This window comes from Labrus mixtus, chromosome 6, assembly GCF_963584025.1.
Source record: "Labrus mixtus chromosome 6, fLabMix1.1, whole genome shotgun sequence".
In the NCBI taxonomy this organism is placed as follows: domain Eukaryota; kingdom Metazoa; phylum Chordata; class Actinopteri; order Labriformes; family Labridae; genus Labrus; species Labrus mixtus.
The window spans coordinates 21,266,048-21,287,003 of record NC_083617.1 but is presented as its reverse complement, the minus strand read 5'-3'; the positions used below and the strand labels follow the sequence as shown (position 1 = coordinate 21,287,003).

At 37.9% G+C, this 20,956-nt stretch overlaps 1 protein-coding gene and 1 long non-coding RNA gene across 4 annotated transcripts in view; one reads left to right on the top strand and one right to left on the bottom strand.

Annotated features, from left to right (window-relative positions):
* The window catches only part of LOC132975709 (uncharacterized), a 106,480-nt gene that overhangs the window by 47,957 nt on the left and 37,567 nt on the right, over positions 1–20,956 (top strand). The window lies entirely within an intron of this gene.
* sncga (synuclein, gamma a) lies at positions 1,327–12,718 on the bottom strand. Of its 3 annotated transcripts, none has more exons than XM_061040457.1 (7): positions 12,391–12,718; positions 7,227–7,268; positions 6,911–7,038; positions 5,254–5,280; positions 2,544–2,597; positions 1,651–1,967; positions 1,327–1,613 (listed from the first exon to the last, which is right to left on the bottom strand). In XM_061040457.1, exons 1-5 carry the CDS (start codon positions 12,509–12,511, stop codon positions 2,544–2,546), a joined length of 372 nt encoding a protein of 123 aa, XP_060896440.1. In that variant the 5' UTR covers positions 12,512–12,718; the 3' UTR covers positions 1,327–1,613; positions 1,651–1,967. The 3 variants fall into 3 exon arrangements, with proteins under 3 accessions (XP_060896440.1, XP_060896441.1, XP_060896442.1); XM_061040458.1 differs by having other exon boundaries at positions 5,254–5,277; XM_061040459.1 differs by lacking the exon at positions 5,254–5,280 and having other exon boundaries at positions 12,391–12,716.

Genomic DNA, 20,956 nt, shown 5'->3' with positions numbered 1-20,956 from the left:
AAAACCCCTGGTAGCAGCACTGAGCTAAAGAACAGACTGTAGAGAGAAACATGGACTTCAATAACGATGTGTGGGCGCGCACGTGTGTGTGTGTGTGTGTGTGTGTGTGTGTGTGTGTGTGTGTGTGTGTGTGTGTGTGTGTGTGTGTGTGTGTGTGTGTGTGTGTGTGTGTGTGTGTGTGTGTGTGTGTGTGTGTGTGTGTGTGTGTGTGTGTGTGTGTGTGTGTGTGTGTGACAGAGATGAAGAGACAGAGCAGGGTCAGGGCGGGATCACAGTGGAGCGTGTTTAAGTGGAGCAGGTGTAAATAAATCAGACTGACCCAGTTTAAGCAGCTGAGGTCCTGACAACCCCTCCCCCCCTCCCCTCCCCACCAAGTTTCTACATTATAAAGTAGTCTCCAGCAGTCTGCTGTAAAGACAAGAAAGATGGCTGTGGTTGACACATGTTAAAGTATCTATTGTAAAAAGTGTGTAGTACTTAGTACTTAATAATAATAATAATAATAATAATAATACATTTTATTTGTAATGCACTTTATATTTTTGGAAAAAAATCTCAAAGTACTCTTCTGCCCTCCTGTGATGTTTCACACATAATGATGGACAGACCATAATCTGTCTATCAATACGATGGATAGAGCAACAGCCACCTAAGAGTGAAGCCAAAATATTTAGCAATCCTCCTGGTTGGCTTTAGAGTAGATCATTACACTCGCCCCCTTTAGGCTAACAGAGGGGACATGGGTCAAATTATAAAGTTAAAATACACATCAAATCCAACAGAGATTATGTCATAATAGTTATCATCATGCTAATTTATGTCCAAGTGTTCATCTTTCTGAGAGTTTTTGTTTTAATTATAGCTATTGGATGCAAAAAAAAAGAAAAAAAGAAAAAAAGAGTTGTCTTGTCATGGTTGACAAGTGTGACTCTTTGTATCATTCCCAACCAGATTAGAAAAGAAGAAACCATGACATGATTGACAGAAACCCACCTGTCAATCATGTCAGCCCAACTATGGATAACACGTAGTGTTCATAAAATCAAATCAGAGCCGATAAAAAAAAATCACCCTCCGTACAGTGTGTGCCCATGATAACAATAGCTAATCAGACCTATTTTGTTTTTTTGTACCAGGCTGTAAACATGTTAATTTATGCTGTGGTGTGTATGTGACTTCCGGGGCTCCTGGAGCCAGCCTCAAGTGGACACGCGATGATGACGCATTTTTCAAGATTACAGTAATGATAACTTGAATAAGCTGCTTCACATAAGCTATATCCACACACGGTCTAAGCGAATGAGTAAAGAAACAAAGACATGCAGGTGGATTTAAAACTTATTTTTATTTCACTTCTGTGTTTTTTAAGGGGGGAAAAATCAGTTCTGAAGCTTAGTTAATATCAGAAACACAAATTGCAAGTGTGTGTGTTGTGTGTATAAATTACAGGGTTAATTGTAGATTAGATTGTGTGTGTGTGTGTGTGTGTGTTTTCTAGCATTTTAAGAGTGAGTCAGTACATTGACATGCATTGAAAAGGCTTCAGGTGTGTCTAAGGAGCGGCATCATGGTGACTAACAGGATGGGCAGAGCTTGTAGGTCACTTTCAGCATCTAATGTAAACCCTTGACCTGTGTGTCAAGGGTCAACCCACATGGACCAAAAGCATGTGGATGCATATAACCTGATTAAATTCATCTCTGAGAGTTAAAGTGTGTTGTGACATCAGTGTTTTGCACAGTGGAGTATGATGCAGAGGCAGATGTACGACAACAGCAGGAGGAGGATTATATTAATGAGGTTAGGTTAAACACATTAGATGAAGACTTTTTTTTTTAGGATTAAGTAACATAAGAGGTCAAATGGTTGAGCTATAGCAATAAATGTATAAGTTTCTCTTCTCTTGTTTCTCATTGGACAGGTACATGTAGCAACAGGAAGTGATTGCAGGTCTGAAGGAGGATTTTCTGAGATAGAAAAATAAGTAAAAGAAAGGGAATTAAATCAGTTTTTGTTTTAAAAGTACAGCACACTTGACAGAAAGAACTCTTTGAATGATCGTAAAAGAAAAACTGTAATGCATGTGCAAAGCTCATTAGTTCACTTACCTTTAAAAGGTATATGAGATATTGCATTTAACACAGCTCATCTAACAATTATTGACTTATCATTGGTTCACAGAATAGTAGTTACATTTTTTCTGATGATTCGCATATGCAACTTAATGTTTGGTTAATATTTGAAAGTATTTTCAAGGAAAAGTTTGAACATGCCTCAATCTCAGGTATCTCTAATTTACATGTTTTAAAACATTTTGAATGCCTGATAAGACTCCTGAAGAAGATGTGTTGATATTCTTCACAAGTCTAATGCTTAAATTTTTTTTTTTTTTCTTACTCAAACATTGTATCTCTGTATTTCACCATTTTGGAAGTGAAATAGGAAACAATAGTAACCTGAGATTGATAAACAGAACCAGAGGGGGAATTTATAACATTCAAAGGAATTCAAAACCCGGGAATCTTTTGGGTGACTCTTCTCACCTATTGTGCAGCCTGATCAGTCTGTCCTCCAACGTCTGTTTTTGGGAGGTCAGTCTGCAGGAGGAACAAAGCAAAGTCACATGACAGAAACTCGAATCTCATCCACTCTATACAAAGCTGCATTTCTCCCAGAACAAATTGACCTGTTATTAATTACACAAGTGTAACTAATACCATGAATAATGTCTGCGGCCCATTAAGGTTCCCCTGTCACCTGCAGGAGTTCCAGATGTGACCAGAGGTTCAGTGTGTGTAGTCTTTTGCATATTACTCAGTTGTCATGTTTTTGCTCCCACCTGACTGACAGAGACAAATATTGGTTGGTGTTTACAAGTTTTATGTTGTTTTGCCATTCTTTAGGCTCCCGAGTTGAAATGGAAAGATGCCATCATTAGTTTTATTGGTTGCAACTTTGATTCTGCTCTAACAAGTCAAAATGTGTGGAGCAAAATAAAACTTGTTAATAGGAACCATTTGAACAGTCCAACCTTTTTAATATGTGTGTTCTTGTAAAACTCTCTTTCCCAAAAGCAATCACAATAAAGGACCCTTTGGTTTTTTTTGACTCCATCAGCTAATTTGTCATTTAGAATTATAGCAATCTATTGTGTGAGGGTAACTTTTTACTAGAGATTTAACCCGGTTACACCATTTGCTGTGGGAGAAGTGTGGCTTTATTACAATAGATGTTAAAACAGCAAGACAAAAACTTTTGAAGGTGCTTAAAGATAAAGCCAAATAATTTCTGCGCCTCCTATGCAGAAATATTGCAGTTTATAAAAGTCTGATGAAGCCATTGAATAGAGCTGAAAGAAACAGCCGTGTTAGTCATTGTTCATGTGCTGACAGTGCCACGTTCAAGCTGATACTTCATGTTTCACTCCAGCATTCGGCCCCCTGGTGCATGTCCTCCCCTTTTTATTAAGATAAATGCAAAATAAAATGTCAATAATACTTATTAAGTGACAATGTTAAATGTTTCTCTCTGTGTAAAGGCTACAGGTTAGTAGAGTCAAGAAAAGTGTCATCAGCAAAATTATGCACATGGCAGAATAAGCAGAACAAACAACAAGTTTTTCATTACCATCAACAAACCATGCATTTTCTTGCTTCATGCTTTGTTAGTGCTCAAAATCTCTGACTGGTTCCACCTTAATGATGTACAAAGTGGACAGAACTGGCTGTATAAGCATTAACACTACAAAACATATGTGGTCCAATTGGTTCCTTTTCAACTCAGCAATTGGTGCATCTTGGTAATGGCTTCAACATGTATTGCATTAGGGATTCGATCGCCTTTCTGTCGGTTTTCACCATGGTTTTGCTCCATCTGACATTGCTCACCCTAACCCACTGGGTCCGTTTCTGAAGCGAAAGCACAGCCATGAGCAGCTGGACTCGTGGTTTGACAACATCATTGGAGAACAACAAGATCACTTGGGAATAAAGAGAACAACGGGTATACAACACGTTTCTTTGTCTTTTAGAAGTTTATTTGCTGACTATTTGGTGCCTGTTTTCACATTTGTTGATAAAGTGATGGTATATATGAATGACACATACTTGTAGCAGGCTACGGCGACAATTGAGGCATGTATTTGGATCGGAGTGAAGTCGCTCTGTTGGCACTAGACCTAATTGGACCACAGCACGTGCATTGAAAACACATGCATTGACCAGAGAGGGCGCAAAAAGTTTTGGAATCTGTGGCACTGACAGAACACAGCACAAACGGATCTCCTGGTAACTGCATCAGTGTTTTTTCAAAGTGGGGGTCATGGTAATTTAAAAATGAACACATCAAAGGACACAGCCTATTGAATGTAGTGATTGAATAACAAAAGAGAAAAACATTGTAAAATTATGTTAACTGTTATTATTTCTGTTGATTATTGATTCACAGAAATAAAACTGACTTTAAAAAAAGACATTGAACAAAATCAATAAATAACAATATTATTAAGTGTTAATAAAAGTAAGCAAACCAACTATGAAGTTTTGGTTTTAATGTCAATCATATTAATTTGAAAGTAGTTTTCAATAATGGATCCAACAATCAGGTGTCAGTTGCCCAACAGTCTGCCCTGTCATAGCTGTTGTAGCTGAATTATTAAGTAGAGTTAAGGCCTGATCTGAACTTGTACACAGGTAAAAATAAAGGTGTGTACAATCCTTAAGCAAAGAACATTATTTTGTGGAGCGCAATGCAAATAATTGGCATATTTATGTTTGCAGGTGTTCATTTATATCTTTGATGAGCCAGATGTCTTGAGGATTTGTAGGTCAAAAAAGAAAAGTTGTTCTCTTGTGTCATCTTGTGGCAGGATCAGACAATGACTAGTCTCACTATACGACTCATACTTTGAACTTTTTCTCCCAAGTCCAAAAAAACAAACTAAAGAAAAATAAGATTCAGTGTAACATGAATCAGAACCACTGAAATGCATAAATAATGTCACTGAGATCAGAACCAGCTCTACTGCCAACACACAGTTTGCACAATTAAAATGTTGTAATTCTTGCAAAAGTTCCCTGTAAGCCAGCGGGATCCAGTTCCACAACCCCTCCTGTGAATAATGCTGGAAAAGCAGCAGAGATGTCAGAATCAAACAGCTGTGAGTTTTTGAAAGGGTTTTTAAAGTCAGCAAGTCGTATTAGGCAACAAGCATCATGCCATGCTCTCATTTAACAGCCCTGACTAATCAGGCACCTCCTCGGCCACTTGTCCCGCCTCCTCCTTTTTCAAGCAAATCACGACATATTTAGGAATGAAGAAAGACACAAAATGAAAGTTATCAACACATCTTAAAATATTTGATTAATCACTGGTCCTGTTCAAGTTTTACAAAAGAGACAGAGTAAATATTTTAAATTGAATATATTCTCTATTATGCGCCATACTTAAAGCATGTTTTTGTTCAAATTAAAATTAAAGTCCATCATGAGAAATAACGTTTTTTGCAAGGGAAACATTTCATATTGTCTGTATATATTTTGTGGGCTTTAGGTGAATTTAAGATAAAAAAGGGTAGAGACAATGTAAACAGTATATACGTTTTCAGACATTTATTTTTTGTTTAAACCACTGTTTCTATACCTTAAAAAACACTTCCCCTTTAAAATAAATTTTAAACACATTTCTATGTGTAATACATTTGACTTACAAGTAAAATAATCAGTTATTTAAGAAGTTAATAATGACACTGCAAACAGACGTGTTACAATAAATATAGTATGAATACTGAAGAGTCTTATAAAAACATGTCAAGGTCAATACCTTCTATTTAACTTCATACAACACCAACACAACACTGATGGCCATTGTTGTTTAAAGCAACACTATGTAGGCTAGCTTTTCCATTAAATAATATTAGTTTCAAAGTTCATCAAATTGTACAACAACTATGAGCAGGCAAAGAAAAAGAGAGACTGACACAGCAAGGAGCTGAGTGTATAGCCTAACCCTGCACATATGATTCACAACAGATTGTGACAAACCGTTAGGCTGTATCATTATCAGTGTCATCCTTGTCTCATGTTTAGCAACTTTACTGGGTGCAGAAAGTCATCTTACCCAAGTCAGCCTATCTGTATCTCTTATCTCTAAACGAATCCATCTTTGTCAAAGGTTGTCTCTGGTAATGGTAAGTAGTTATATTATGGTAATATAACTGTACTTTGTCATTCGACATGGGTCTTTGGCTCTACGCATAAATGCCCCTCTGCTTGAAAAAGATTTCATGTTTTGTGTGTGTGTGTGTGTGTGTGTGTGTGTGGGGGGGGGGGGGGGGGGGGGGGGGGCTGGGGGTATTGGGGTAGGCAAACAGTGCAGTTGCACTCAGAGACCTTCAGTCGGCATGAGAGCACACCAAACAGAATTCCTACATATAGTTGCTTTAAAGGCAGAATGTGCGATTTTTTGTTTCAGCAGATGTCGCCCTTGAGCACCAGCATGAAACCAAAACAACTCGTGCTGCATTGTTGTGTTAGCATGCTAATGCTAGTGGTCTTTATTATGCTCGTATCTTAACACTGCATGTAAATTTACCCGAAATAAGCGTGATCTAGAAACACAGTTAAGCAGTGAGTACAGTATGTTATTCTTCTTTTCTCTAGTCCCTCAATTAAACAACTTTTATACGCCGGGGGATGAGCTGGCCGGCCGTCCGGGCGATGTAAACAAAGTGAAGATAGGACTCGGAAAACTCAGAAAACATCACAGACAGCGGGACTCGGTTGTTACACCCATTGACAGTCATGACTCACAGAGTTATCTTCAGAGGATATACTTGATTTCTGCTACATTTAAGTGTGAAAAATCGCATATAAAGCCTTTAAATTGGGATCATGTGTCATGACATACTCACCGAGCTGACAAAACCACTCTTCAGCGCTGCATTCTCAACCCCCTCCACTGTTACCTGGGCAACCTCGTTCGCTCCGGTAACAGCGGTATCGGCAACAATATTGGCTTGTTCATTCGTCTTCTGGGCAACTGAATAACAGGAAACAATAAAAGAAGTCCATTAACTACTGTTAGGTATATTTATATATATATTACTTTATCATATATACTTATTACTAGACTGTAGTATATATGTATTACTCCAACATATTTGGCAACAAAGTGTAATAAGATTTTGGACAGACTGTGTTTTTGGGTGCAGCCGGCGGTTAACTTACCCGTGTTAACACCTGTTACCACGCCCTCCATCGTCTTGTTTCCTGAAAAAAAGAAAAACAAAACATGTTTGCTGAAATTAAAAAAGACCCTCATGGTAAATTTACTCAAAGGCTTTATGATATTAAACCGGAGCAGTTGATGAAATGAAAACAACAAAATAATTTCTTTAATTTTTACATTTTAAATTAAGTTAAGGAGTGAATCATAGAGGATGACGAGCATTCAGCATGTTTAGAAATCCGAGTGCTTTGTTCGATTTCAGTCTGACCAATAGGCGCACAGGGCGATCCAATAAAAGATTATAATGCACTGTACTCAAGTGGAATGATGTTGTTGGTGCCTGGAGGGGAAACTCTGAAACAGAGCAAAGGTTGATCAAGCTCTGCAGGAACACTTGTGTTGTCTGAGATCTGATTTTTGTTTGATTTGAATATAATCTGCACTCAAAAATGTAAGTTCATCTGTTAAAAAATGATTTAATGGCTTTAAAGGGATTTGGAAGGCATATTTATGCTATTTCAAGTATTTTCACTTAAAGTAATTAGATAAGTTGATTTAATGCTAGAATTGTTAATGTACAAGGTTAGGTTGCTTCTCAGTAACTCCTTCCCTTTCATTTGCTCTGATGTTGGGAGAAATCCATCTTTGCTAAAAGTTGTCAAAAGTTTCTCTACAACCGGAGACAACCTTTTGATTTAATGTGTCTTCGTTCAGATAAATAGTTTGGCAACCCAGTTGTTTGACTTCTCTATCTTGCTCTTCCTTTTAGAATACTTTGAAAATGATGGTTTTACTGTATCAAGTAAAGAGTTCAACTTTTAACGAGTGGTCCTGAGGATTTTTGTGTGTGAAATATGAGCAGGGGAATCTTTAGAGTGTCAAGCTGTGTCTTTATTCAGTGAAAACAATGTTATTTGTGACTTTGTGAGGTTTGTTTAGGGGACTTGGGTTTGGCACAGACCGAAGGGTTAAAAACATTAAGCTATGAATTACTTGGGACTAGCAAGTTGTTTTTGAGGCATGATTACATTTTGCCTCTAAAAACCAAAAAAGCTAAATCTTTTGGTGTGGCCTGCACCTGGAATAATACAGCCAGCATGATGATTTTATTATCTAAATTTTAGAGCACACTTTTTTCTAATGTTCCAGGCCCTGATCTGAGAAAAAGTGGCAACAATACCCCACTTACATGTGCTGCTTTGGCTCATTATCTAGAGGGAGGTCATTTAAGGATCTGAGGAGTTGTTGTTTGGTCCAAATTCAGATCGGGAGTAATAGTTCTCCCAGTGGGCAGCAGGCTGCTCAGACATGTGACAGATCAGACTGAACAGACTCTTTGTTTGAGTGAATAAAGTGTGTGATTCACTGTCTGCTGATCACAAAAAACCCTACAAAACAGAAACACAGTGCATGGACACAGCCGCTGTTTCCAGACAGGCAGCCGACGAGAGTGTTGGACTGATGCCCATCACTGATCTGAAGCTGCTCTAGCTGCCACACATCAGTTACAGGAAGGAAGTTTATAACCAGATATAATGTATATTTGATAAGCCCGCAGGTTTATCTCCTCTAATGGATTTGTTTCCTTCCTTCTTAGGAAGGTGCATCAGTGCATTTACAGTCATTAATACAATCGTTATGTTTGAATCTCTATCAAAAGTTCAACTTGGCCAACAAGCTCGCTCAGATTGACCCTTTAGATTTCAGAACTAACAAAAAGAGATAACAAAAAACTGCACCAATAATAACCTGAACCTCCAGGTTCTCCTCCAACAGCTTTCCTTTAAAGCTTATATAGACTTAACTTTGATGCTCAAACTGAACGCGTCCCAACACTCATAAATAATGCTTTTGATTTTCATCTCTTTGTGTCCAGTAAGTTACTGTACACTCGTCCCCAAACAACAAGAAAGTGTTAGAGAAAGCATTGACAAGTCAATAACTGGACAAGCTTGATTTAAAGCAAGTGATACAACAAGTGATATAACAATAGTGACATGAGTTAGTGAAACAGGTTAACTGTTTCATATTGATTTTGCGATGGCGTCGCAGAATCTATATGAAAGTACAAAGACGTGATTACGGCTGAGCCTAGTTAGAGCACTTTGAGGAAATAAAAAAGCAGTCTGGAAAGGGCTATTGATGCAGTCCTGATCACATTTCAACTATTTAAAAAATGTATACTCTACCTGACATGTTTGGTATAACATGTTTATTCAATATGGCTTAACGACACCTGGAAATATTCCCTTTGCCTGATGTGTCAGAAAAACAAACTGGTATGTCATGGTTCTTGAAGCTGCCGTTTCAGCAATCGAGGCTGACCTGTGCCGATTAGTGCATATTTGTGGTCATAACAACTACCAGTTGTGAAGAGTTGTCCATGGTCTCAGGTTAGTGGCAATTTGACTAGCCAGTCACTTGGCCTACAGGCACTATGAACTTGGAAAAATATATTTTTCTAAGAATGAATTGAAATAAGTGTGTCAGAGGGATTTGTAAAAACTCATAATTTATCATGTCTACAAAAGGGATAGGTCACAAACAACTTTAAGCAGTGGAGGGTTTTTTTAATGGAATCAGATCACTGAACTCCCTGTGCAAACCAGTGACTCTTTCCAACATTTATTGACTTTATTCTGTTAAATCAGCATCATGTTGCAGATGGATCGATGTGATAGAAACACTTAAAGATGATTTACAGTTCTTTCAACCACTCACACATCAACACAAACCATTGCTTCACCTGCTAAGCCGTGTACTTTCATCATCCGTCAGCAGCATGCAATACGCATTAAGATACAACAACAAGCAACCCAGAGGAGTTTGTCATCACTTCCTGTGGACCAGTGTGTGTTTTGTCAGGGCACTAGAGAATAAATACACACACCATCAGAAATAAATACACCCAGGGAGGTTGCTGTGTGTTTTTTATTCCTTAATCTCAAAGCAGTTTAGTTATTTTATGTTTCCCTTTTCAGCAGAGAACACGATAAATAAAAGCTGCAAGCTGATCAATAGTGCTGTGCTGTAAACGCAGAAAGTGATGAGTAGGGCTGCATGATATATTTATCCAGCAGCAGCGTTCTATCGTGCGCATGGGCATTGATCTAACCGCTGAATACATGTCATGTTAGGCAAACTCAAACACATCGAGTTAAAAGGTAAATACATACATCATAATAGTGCAGCAGAGTTATCCTTTTACTGGCTACACCTGCAGAGGTCACATGCTGCAGGGTCTTGTTGCTCAGGCATTATCTCTTGGGTCAGATTCTCCAGTTGACCTTTATAACATTGTGTGATGTTTGAAGTCCTATAGATGTTGATGTCAATGTTTTGTGTTTTAATTTTCTGCAGTGTCATTTATGCATTTAATTAATTAATTATTTGTTTTTATTTTGCATTTTATTTAAGGGCCAGTACGTTTCATTATCTTCTATTTATGTCGTGCTTCATGGCCAGGCACTGTTTGGAACTCTGCGTCTTGTGTCAGGTTGCATGATTTGAACTCACTTAAATGGTTTCATTTACATATCGCATGTTTCAGATGACGGATGATACATTTTGTCTTTAACACACATTGTTTCAGTAGAAAATGGCTAAAACCTCAGATCATCATTGATGTCTTGTAGATACTGATTCATATCGTGATCATTGTGGTTTACTATATCTGTCATGTGTCTAAATGTTATCCACTCTGTGTCCGGTGTGAATTAATAATATTAATTAATAATGTTAATATTGTTATACACGTGTCATGTTTCTGGAACTTTAGATGCTGCTATAATATTGCTCGGAGTTCCATGTCTTGTTAATGATGGTGTTAATGATGATTCATGTTTTAGATCACCTTGATGCATCTTGTATCAAATCTTGCAGGTGTCATTATAAACGCTGGCCTATATTTTATGTTGAAAAATGTATTAATGTGAAACATGTTTGAGGTCCTTTAAATATGTATTTTGACGTTGTGACAGATGTCAGGTTCTTTAGATGTTAATATTTATGATGTTTCAGGTCCTGTAGATCGTTTTTAGTGCTGAGTCATGCTCTTCTGGTAACTTTCATGATTCCATCCTGCTCAAGAAATGCTTTCCAATCCTTAAATCCAATGCTTAATGTCTTCATGATTCTTTCTACATGTGTCTCTTTTTTTTTCTTATTGTAATGTTTGACTTCTCAGCTTGCTGTCCTCGCCCTACCACTCCCTTCAGCCCTCTTTCCCCCCTTCATCAATCCAGCTTGTTGAAATTCACACGTCACCCACCCATTCCTCATTCATCAAAAACCCAGTGTATCAGAAACTGTAACTAGATTCTGATGAAACCTTCTTTTTCTTCTCTCAGTTTTACCTTCAATCTTTAATCCCTTCAGCCCTTCTTGCATCCCTTCATCTTCCCGTCTGTTCCCCCCTCCTTTCTTTCCTTACAAATAGGTTTCAATGTCTTAAAATTTAATGCACAATCTCATGATGAATTGCACTTTGAATATTTAAAGAGTCAGCTTCTTGTCCTCCGCCTGCCACTCCTTTCAGCTCGCTATCCCTCCCTTTAACATCCCAGTTAGTGTCTGTGTGAGATTCAGCCTCTCGTCCCACACCCATCCTTCCTTACTTACCCCAAAACATACATTTCTGAATAGTTAAATGTGTCTATTCATGTTAAATATCCTTTCCCTTTCATATTTTACCATCTTTCTGTCTTCCATGCAAACAGCCTGTGGTTTACCACCCACCACTCCCTCCATCCCTCTGTCCCTCCCTTCGTCTATCCCCTGCATCTGTTTAATATCTATAGTCCAAATGTCCTATCCCTTCATTCATCATTTCATCCATACTGTCATCTTTCCCTCTGTCAATTTCCTATAATAAAAAACCTGAAGGATCTCATAAAAAGAAGCAATAATACACTGAAATGTCTCTTTTTATTTCTTTCATAACTCACACTGTCTCTTGACTTCATCTCTCTGTCAAACATTCATCTCCTCACAGCATCATTTTTTCTCCATCTGTCTTTTCTATCTGAATTTCTGTCCAAGATTTTACTTCTTTATCCATGTTTCTTTCACGTTCTGTAATAAAAAATCAAATTTACATTTTGTTTTTGAATCTAACTTTTCATCCACCCCTCTACCCAGCCATCCACCCATCCGCCCTCTCACCAACATAGAGGACCCCCTCCTTGGTCTTGCTGGCGGCCTCCCCAACTCCGGCCTTCGTCTTCTCTGCGGCGGCCACCACTCCGTCCTTGGCCAAGTTGAGTCCTTTCTTAAATGCATCCATGTTGCTTTACTTCTCTTGGTTTTATGTTTTTTTCTCTGTTCTTCTTTCTCTCTCTGTTCTTCCTCTTCTGCTGTGTCTGTCTCAGTAGTCTCGCCTCTGCTCTTCTGTCTGCGATCTGTTCTTCCTGCTAATGGATGAGAGAGAAAAGGGGTGGAGAGAGTGCACGTGAGAGAGGGAGAGTAAGTAATGCTGGTGAGAAAGGGAGAGAGAGACTGTGAAAGAGAAAGAGAGACAGTGATATATAGCAGCAACTTGGGACTCTTGTTGTGTAGCAGAGAAAGAGAGCAAGAGAGAGAGAGAGAGAGAGAGAGAGAGAGAGATAGAGTCAATTGGTTCAAAGAGGTTGAGATCTACTGGTGTTAAAAGAAAAGAAAAGAAAGAAGTGGATGATAGGGAAAGAGAGAGAGGGAGAGGAGGAAATTGATTGATAAAGACAGAGAGAAAACAGTTAGAAAGGAGAAGAGAGAGAATACATTTAATATTTGTCCCTTAAGTTCTTGCAATGTGCAGCTGTTCAACTTTATAAATCCTGCAGGTTTATACCAACGTCACCTACCAAAAGGTTTTTTTCTCCAACATTTCTTCAGCCAATGAAGAATCAATCTAGAGCTAAATAGTTTCTAGTTTCATATTAGCTTTACTTCTCATATATTTGTTAGCTTTCCTAGTTTATCCCAAAACGTACATATTGTTTTTTTTCTTGAATGACGGACATTAGCTGCTTTGTAGAATAACACAATGCACTCAATTGTACACACCTTATGATACAAACAGCTTACTGAAATCTCTGTAAAATTTAGACTGAAGTTGCTAGCATGTTTTTTTAGTGCAAGGTTTTTTTTAGTTTTTTTTTAAGTAATCTAAATCTAATACATATGGTATACTAAGTACAGACAGTGGCGGGAAGAAGCAGTGTGCTTCCAGCACACACATACACTCGGTCATATTATATTTTGTAGAATTGGATCCATAATTTATGTGTTTCTTCAAACACACTGACAAACACATAAACATAACAACACACACACATATATACTTACACACAAGCTAGCATCTGCCTTATGCAACTAGACTGGCAATGTTAGCTAAAGGAATCACACACGTTGAGAAGTTGTTTGATGGATGAAGCTATGAAATCTAAAAATACACCACATAAAGTAATTTAGTAAGTTTTTTTTAATCTCTATGCCCCTCCTCCTGTCATCTTATCCTCCTTCTTGTAAAGACGGAACAAAAAAGAAAATAATGTCGGCTGGCCTTTAATATGTTTGGAGAGCAACTTCAGCAAAGCTGCAAAGACTCCATTAAACTGATTGTTGATTGTTTTCTGCATCTAAAAAAATAAATCCAATTATGCTGTTATCCAGCAAACAGATACTCTTAAATCCTACTCTATTTACTGTATGTACTGGCTCTTGTGGTGATGAAAACATTTTAGGGGAAGAACATTAGAGTGTACACCACTTTCATCCAGAGGATCTATAAGATCTATGAGTCATGAGTTGTTTTCACTCATGAAAAGTCTGTCCCAGAAATCTTCCTGAGCATATTCACACGTTTGTCACAGCGTGACGTTAACAATGTCCGATGGAAGGAGAGCATTCACAGAGTGACAGAGTCTGATATTTTGATGAAAGTTTTTCAGGTTTGTGTAATAGGACTTATTCACAGTATAAAAAGAGAACAGAGTAGAACATGGTGGCATGAAGCTGCTTTATTACGCGCACAACTATCATTTATTTTTAACGTTTGTTAGTTTATGATGAGATTTGTTTGGGGCCCCATAGTGCTCCATGTACAGAGGCTGTGGTCCTGCGGGCGGGTGCCCTGGGTTCAAGTGGCTTTTTCCTGCATGTCGTTCCTCACTCTTTCTATCTCCCAGATTTCTGACTCTGTCCTCTGTCCTGTTTCTGAAATAAAGACATAAAATAAAATAAAATAAACCTTTGAAAAAGTTTGATTGATTGAAATGTCATGCCACAAGCTGAATGTGTGCTCAAAAGCCAGCTGGGCAGATACTATGGTTAGCTAGCCAGCTAGCATGCTTATAAAATGTCAATACAAAATCAGTAAGTCTTATCAGTGATGACCAAAAACAAGCGGGGAGAGATGGGTCAAGAGGAATGAGACAGGGAAGGTGAAAAGGAGAGGAGTGTAGACGTCCCTCCTCCCTTTCTGATGAGAACCTGTATGTGACTCAGCATATCACACACACACACACACACACACACACACACACACACACACACACACACACACACACACACACACACACACACACACACACACACACACACACACACACACAGTATTCTACCCGAGAAACCCTTGGCTGCCTCACCCCTTCTCTGATTGGCTGACAGCTGGCGCCGGTGTATTTTTAGACCCATTTTATTTCTTCATTTTTTTTTCTAGGATAGATTGGCGGCCGATGAGCGGCAGCCTAATGGGCTGCTGTGGGTTCCCCTGGCGTTGAGAACTGTCCGCCCAATATCACTGATGATAGCTGCAAACACACACACATACACACACACAAACCCATATACCCTGAGTAATGCAATACTTTATTGATTTCCATAAAGAATTCTATGATGGCAGCACAGTCACACACACACACACACACACACACACACACACACACACACACACACACACACACACATGCACACCTACACACACACACACACACACACACACTATTGATGATTTATGTTATTAATCTGTGTAATGAAATGCAATCACCAAAGCCTTTTTTTCCCCTCACTCTCTAACTGCCGAATGTCACTTGCGTGTCAAACGCAAAAATGTATTTACTCTTTGGTCTCAATTGTTTGTTTAGGGTTTTTCTTATAAACTAAGTGCCTTGGCTGTTTGCTCATAACTTAAAAAGTTCAGTTCTTAAATATATTTTCAGGTAATTATAACATGAAGTTAATATTTCATCTTTTATAAATTATGCGTCTCTGCTGCCAGTAGACTTGCGCATGTTTGTGATTGGTCATGTGCTGCAAACCCCGCCCCTTTTATTAATGTTAAGTTCCACACCTCACATAAAGTGACAGGGACAGATGAAGCCAAATGAACTTCAGAGACCCTCGCCATTCTAAGTTGTAAGATATTTACAGATACAAGCAACAGCTTTACTGTAGGTACTTTCTCATATAGCAACATCTAAAGTTGTTTGTAATACATGTATTACCAGGGCTTTAATAGAGTTTTAACGCATTTTAATTATTTTACAATTTATCGTCTTTGAATCAGAGACAGCGTTTCCTTCCTACAACTCATATTAGAATTTCAGCCCAAATCACATGGTTGATATTTGATTTGGGATCTCCACACAGTGAGTATACTAACTATGGGTACAATACTGTTATCTGAGATTAAAGGCTAGCCAAAAGAAATAAAGCGAAAGCTGTGACATAAACAACTGTAACAGATGGTGGACTCAATTATGAGAAGAGTTTTTGAGTGTTTGTGAAGCATCCAGTTCTCGGAGGATCTCAGGATGGTACAACTCGCTCCAAATCACATCTGTGTGGAATCCAACACCTGCCTGCTAATTTGTAGTTTCAGTGTTTTAATGAGTGTGTGTGTGTATGTGTGTGTGTGTGTGTGTGTGTGTGTGTGTGTGTGTGTGTGTGTGTGTGTGTGTGTGTGTGTGTGTGTGTGTGTGTGTGTGTGTGTGGTTTTTTTCACACATGCCTCTCTGTAATCATTTTGGATTCATAACATCAGTGACATGAGAGTTTCTGCAAACTCAGCAACAACTCAAAGCAACCATGAACAGACCTCAGGTCAACCTCAGCCAAACACAAATTGCCCCTTCAAGCTTAGTCATCTTGTATCCTGGACTTAGGATATCTGAAGTGATCCAGATAGGTATGAGTCTCACATTTCCCACATATTGCTGCTGAAAACCTGTAAGTATCTGAATATCAGTGGGCAGAGCTGAGGCACCAAATGTTCATTTAACAAACAACCAATCTATTCGCAACTAAAAATTCCATTTGCAAACGTTAAAAGCAGAATGGGACAAACTCATATAGTTACATATGGGAGGACTGAAAGCCAAAATTAAAATCTAAAATCATATAATTCAAAAAGCACAGGGGGATGAGGCTCCCATGATTTCTGGAGTTGTACTGCAGCCCAGCTAAGACCTCTCATATGCTGGTTTTACCCTGGGTACTCTGCTAGGTGGAAGGAGTTAGAGCTGACAATGGATGATAAGAACCCAGTACAAGTGATCATTTCTGATTATTCAATGATTTAACATCTTCTAGAAAGAGTGAATCCTTTCATTAACTTGTGTTTTGAACGTATGGAAGAGTAAGTGACAAAAGATCAAATATATGGGCAAGAAAATATATTAGAGCCTACAATATCCTGAAATGGACACTAAAGTAAGAGAAGAGTACATTCTTCTTTTTAAAGATTTCTCCAAATGTGGCACTACTGTACTTTGGAACTTTAAAAAAAGAAGCTCACTTAGAAAACTTAGACGATAGAATAAAGATGATCTTTATGTCTGCTTTCAATTCTGAACACAATACTAAAAAACTATTTCTAAAATATACAACTGCCTAAAATCAGGAGAAACTTTGTATAAGGATAAGTGGGGGAAGCCGGTGGCCTAGTGGTTAGAGCTTGCGCCTCATGTACAGAGGCTAAAGAGCTTGACACAGGCAACCCGGGTTTAAATCTGATCTGTGGCTCCTTTCCCGCTTGTCATTCCCCACTCTCTCTATCCAAGAGTCCTATCAACTGTCCTCGTTCTACAATAAAAAATAAAAAAATATTAAAAATGGATGAATGGGATTCAGGAGGTAATAGGGATCTATCTGAGGATGAGAGGCATACACTGTGCCATATAAAGTGAAAATCTATAGAGTGTCTTGTTTGGAGGGAATCATTTATGAGGTGTTTGGTTCAAGTTTTCATACTTTTTAACAGAAACAACATAAAGCCACTTACTCAATCTGCTGGAGGCAATACCAAACTGTAACTGCAAACCATTATATTTTTTTGTTTTGCCCTGTCCTAGAATATATTTAGTCAAGGTGGACGATTTTATCACACCCCAAAGACAAGATTTTAAGAGACTTATACAAGAAAAAATATCCCCAATCCTCCCCCTTGCCTAATGTTGTATATAGTTCTGTTCTGCTGTGAGGAAGAACACAAACAATTTTTAATTGACGAATATTTCTCTCTGCGTCTCATTTGTATATTTTGCCAAGCTTATGTAGTCTACATTTTACTATTATTTTTGTTATTATTAATTCCAAACTTTCATGAATTTGTGCGACTTGAAGACTGCAAAGGGAATGTAAATTGAAAGAGTAAAGGATTCACTTGATAAATAGAATTGGTGCTCTTGAAAATTAACATCACTGGACCTCACTGAGCCCAGAAAATATGATTATTATATTTTATCTATTTTATTTTATAAAGCTATTTATAACTTAGGTATATTAACATTCCTTTTTTTCTTCTACTTTCTAATTTTTCTATTTAATGCACTTTTTTTTTGTTGTGCTGTAAACATGGCAAAAAAGGCATGACTAAATGTTTTTGTAAACATGGGTACGAATACAAAGAAAACATAAAAGAACAAAACTTAACTTTGTGTCTATTTTTTTTTTATTTATTTTTTTACAGTTTTCTAGTTCTGGTCTGACCTGCCTTATGACAGAAACCCACACTGCTACTTGCTGAGGACTGCAGTTCTTGCAAGTATTTTAAAATGTTTAATCATGGGAATAACAAGTCCTTTTCAAACTTGAAAACAAACATCAATAAACAACACAAGTCTTCTTTAATAAAGTGTTTCCAAATGCTAAATTCTTGTTTCCATGGCATTTCCATGACCACCTTGACAGAATCTTGACTGTTTTATAGTTTAGGGTTAATGTGGGATGAGGTGTATATTCTCAGGACAGGAGCTATTTTCACTCTGTGGTGCAGATCAGCTCATATCTTTGAACCAACTGTATGCTAGTCAACGTCCATAACATTGTGTGCAGATGATTTTAAGAAACTGAATTTTAACAGTTTCCTTAAGACAATACTAGCAAGCTAACTCTCCATGGCATTGTCCCCAAATTGAACTTCTGACAAGTGATTGGGATGTGGGATGAATGCTTCTGTGATCCACAATATCTACATGTTCAGAGGTTACATACAGTACAGCAGCCTGTGTGTGCTTCAGGCGCCATCCTGTGGTAAACAGAGGATCCGGAACAAAATGATTTAATTAGTTTTATTTATGTATTTATTTCAATTTGTTCCCCTTTATACCTTGTTGTTCTCTAGAAAAAAAAAGCTCTAAAAAAACTATACCATCTAAACTAACACATTTACATGATTTAAAGATACAAAATATACATTCCTTTTCCCATCCAGCCACCAGGTGTCCTGCTCTGACCAACGTGACCAAGTATCCTCTCTGTCAGTTCATACTGCAGCTATACTCCCCGAGTCAGCTTCTGTCAGGCTGATGTCTGATGTCCACACTTTCATTAAGTGTACCAAAAACAACAACATTTAATATGTCCCAAAATATGTCTGTCATATCCAGTACGCCAAATATCAGGAGCAAAAGATGTCACATTAACTGAACTGCGAGGAGAACACATATGCAACGGATTGAAACTGATGAATGACAAATTTTATAATGCTATTAGCATGAACATGCAACATTGGCTTAAATGCAAATATGTGTTCCCAAACAAATGCATTTTATGCTACATGATGGCTTGGTTGTGTTAGCCAGTGCTGTATGATAATTGAACTTAACACTTCATGTCAGTACAAAACCCCTGCCCCAACAGCCCACACTTTTAGACACTGCCCCAGCACCTGCAGCCGTAAATAATGGACAACACTAATATAAGGTCTAAACAGCAAAATAGCTGCTGCTTGAGATTTCCTATGACTTAATTTTGTCATTAATTATGTGATAAATTCAAGCCTTAACACATCTATTTCAAACCCAATATTAACAGTTTATATACCCCAAATGACAATAACGTTGATAATAGTAATTTCTGTAACTTTTAGACACACTAGGCTGTTCCAGCGCTAAGCCTGAGAGGAAAAAAACAGCAACCGTTAGTACTTGCGCACTATAACACAACAATGCACTCTCCATTTGTTCTTAAGTGTGACGAGTACAAGGGGGTTGTGCAGCTTCAGAATCTGACATGATTCAGGTGCACATCAGGAATCTGTCACGGTAGCAGTGACAGAAAATGAATACAAAGTTATAGAACTAAAGCAAGATCAGAAAACAAAAGCAACCTTTTTACAACAGTCAGATAGTTTGTGATAGGACTTATGTTAATCACCTGGGCAGATGAAGGTGGAGTCATGCTCACAATTCAATTCTAAGTATGTATCCAAAAGGGATAGCATGCTGTTAATTTTGAAGTGTGTAAAATATGAAACATCATATCATATGAAACAGTTTTGTGTTGTGAAAAATTGAAAACACAAGGTTCATACCATCTGGTATTCCTGGACCATCTGCTGCTCTAACCCTCCAGGAAGCAGGTCTAGAGAGAGGTGAGTGAACTCCTCCTCTATGACTGATCCAGCTCAACACCTGCACATTAAAGGGACAACACTTGTGAAATACTGCAGTCCTGCATATGAAAGACTCATGCTGGACAGAAAAAAAACAGTGACTTGACAGAAATACTACAGCAGGGCACTTAGACAAAACTGTACATACAGCCTGGAATTAGTTCTACAATTATTTACAGCATAAAACTACTGAATAAAGTCAAGAATCCATGGATTAATCTTACCAACACTTGCTTGTTTTCATTTGATTAATGTTTGAGCATCATAAAAAATCCCTCCAGTTCCAAGCTGGTGGCAGGTGTTATTGTGATAATATATATTTGAGTCATGAAGCCACCTCCAGCTAAACAGGCTCAGTCCAGCAGATGGTGACAAAGGGAACAGCTACATGCTCTAGTCTACCCGACTGCTCAGTGAAACTTGCCTGCCAAACATTTTAAGGAAATTGCTCTTGGCAAAAAAAAAGAAGAAAAAAAAAAATCAAACAAGTTCGGCAGTTTTACAAAGTGGTACTCATTTGGCTTTTTTTGATTATGACAAGAAAATGAAAAGAGGCTCTGTTTTCCTTCTTGACATTTTTTTCTTGAACAAAAAAGAGAAATGGGAGATTGGATTTTTATTTGGACAATTTTTTACCAAGACTTTGAATTTACTTTACTGAAAAAGTTTAACAAATGCTGACACATTTAGTGGGTACACAGTGACTGCACTCCTCTCTAAATTAATTAGATTGATCTGATGACATTTTTAAACAAAAATATCTTTAGGAATACTTAGACTTCATTTAAACTTAAACCTATTTCGGATTTATGTATCCCTCACTCTTTCTTTTTCACTGGCACACATTTTAAATTG

What these genes read in the sequence shown, in the direction of transcription:
- sncga (XM_061040457.1), bottom strand. Translation starts at nt 12,511, where the DNA reads ATGGATGCATTTAAGAAAGGACTCAACTTGGCCAAGGACGGAGTGGTG. An exon ending in GGAGGGGGTCCTCTATGTTG is followed by an intron (nt 7,269 to 12,390) that starts GTGAGAGGGCGG and finishes TCTTTTTTTCAG; the next exon opens with GAAACAAGACGATGGAGGGC. An exon ending in GGTAACAGGTGTTAACACGG is followed by an intron (nt 7,039 to 7,226) that starts GTAAGTTAACCG and finishes CCTGTTATTCAG; the next exon opens with TTGCCCAGAAGACGAATGAA.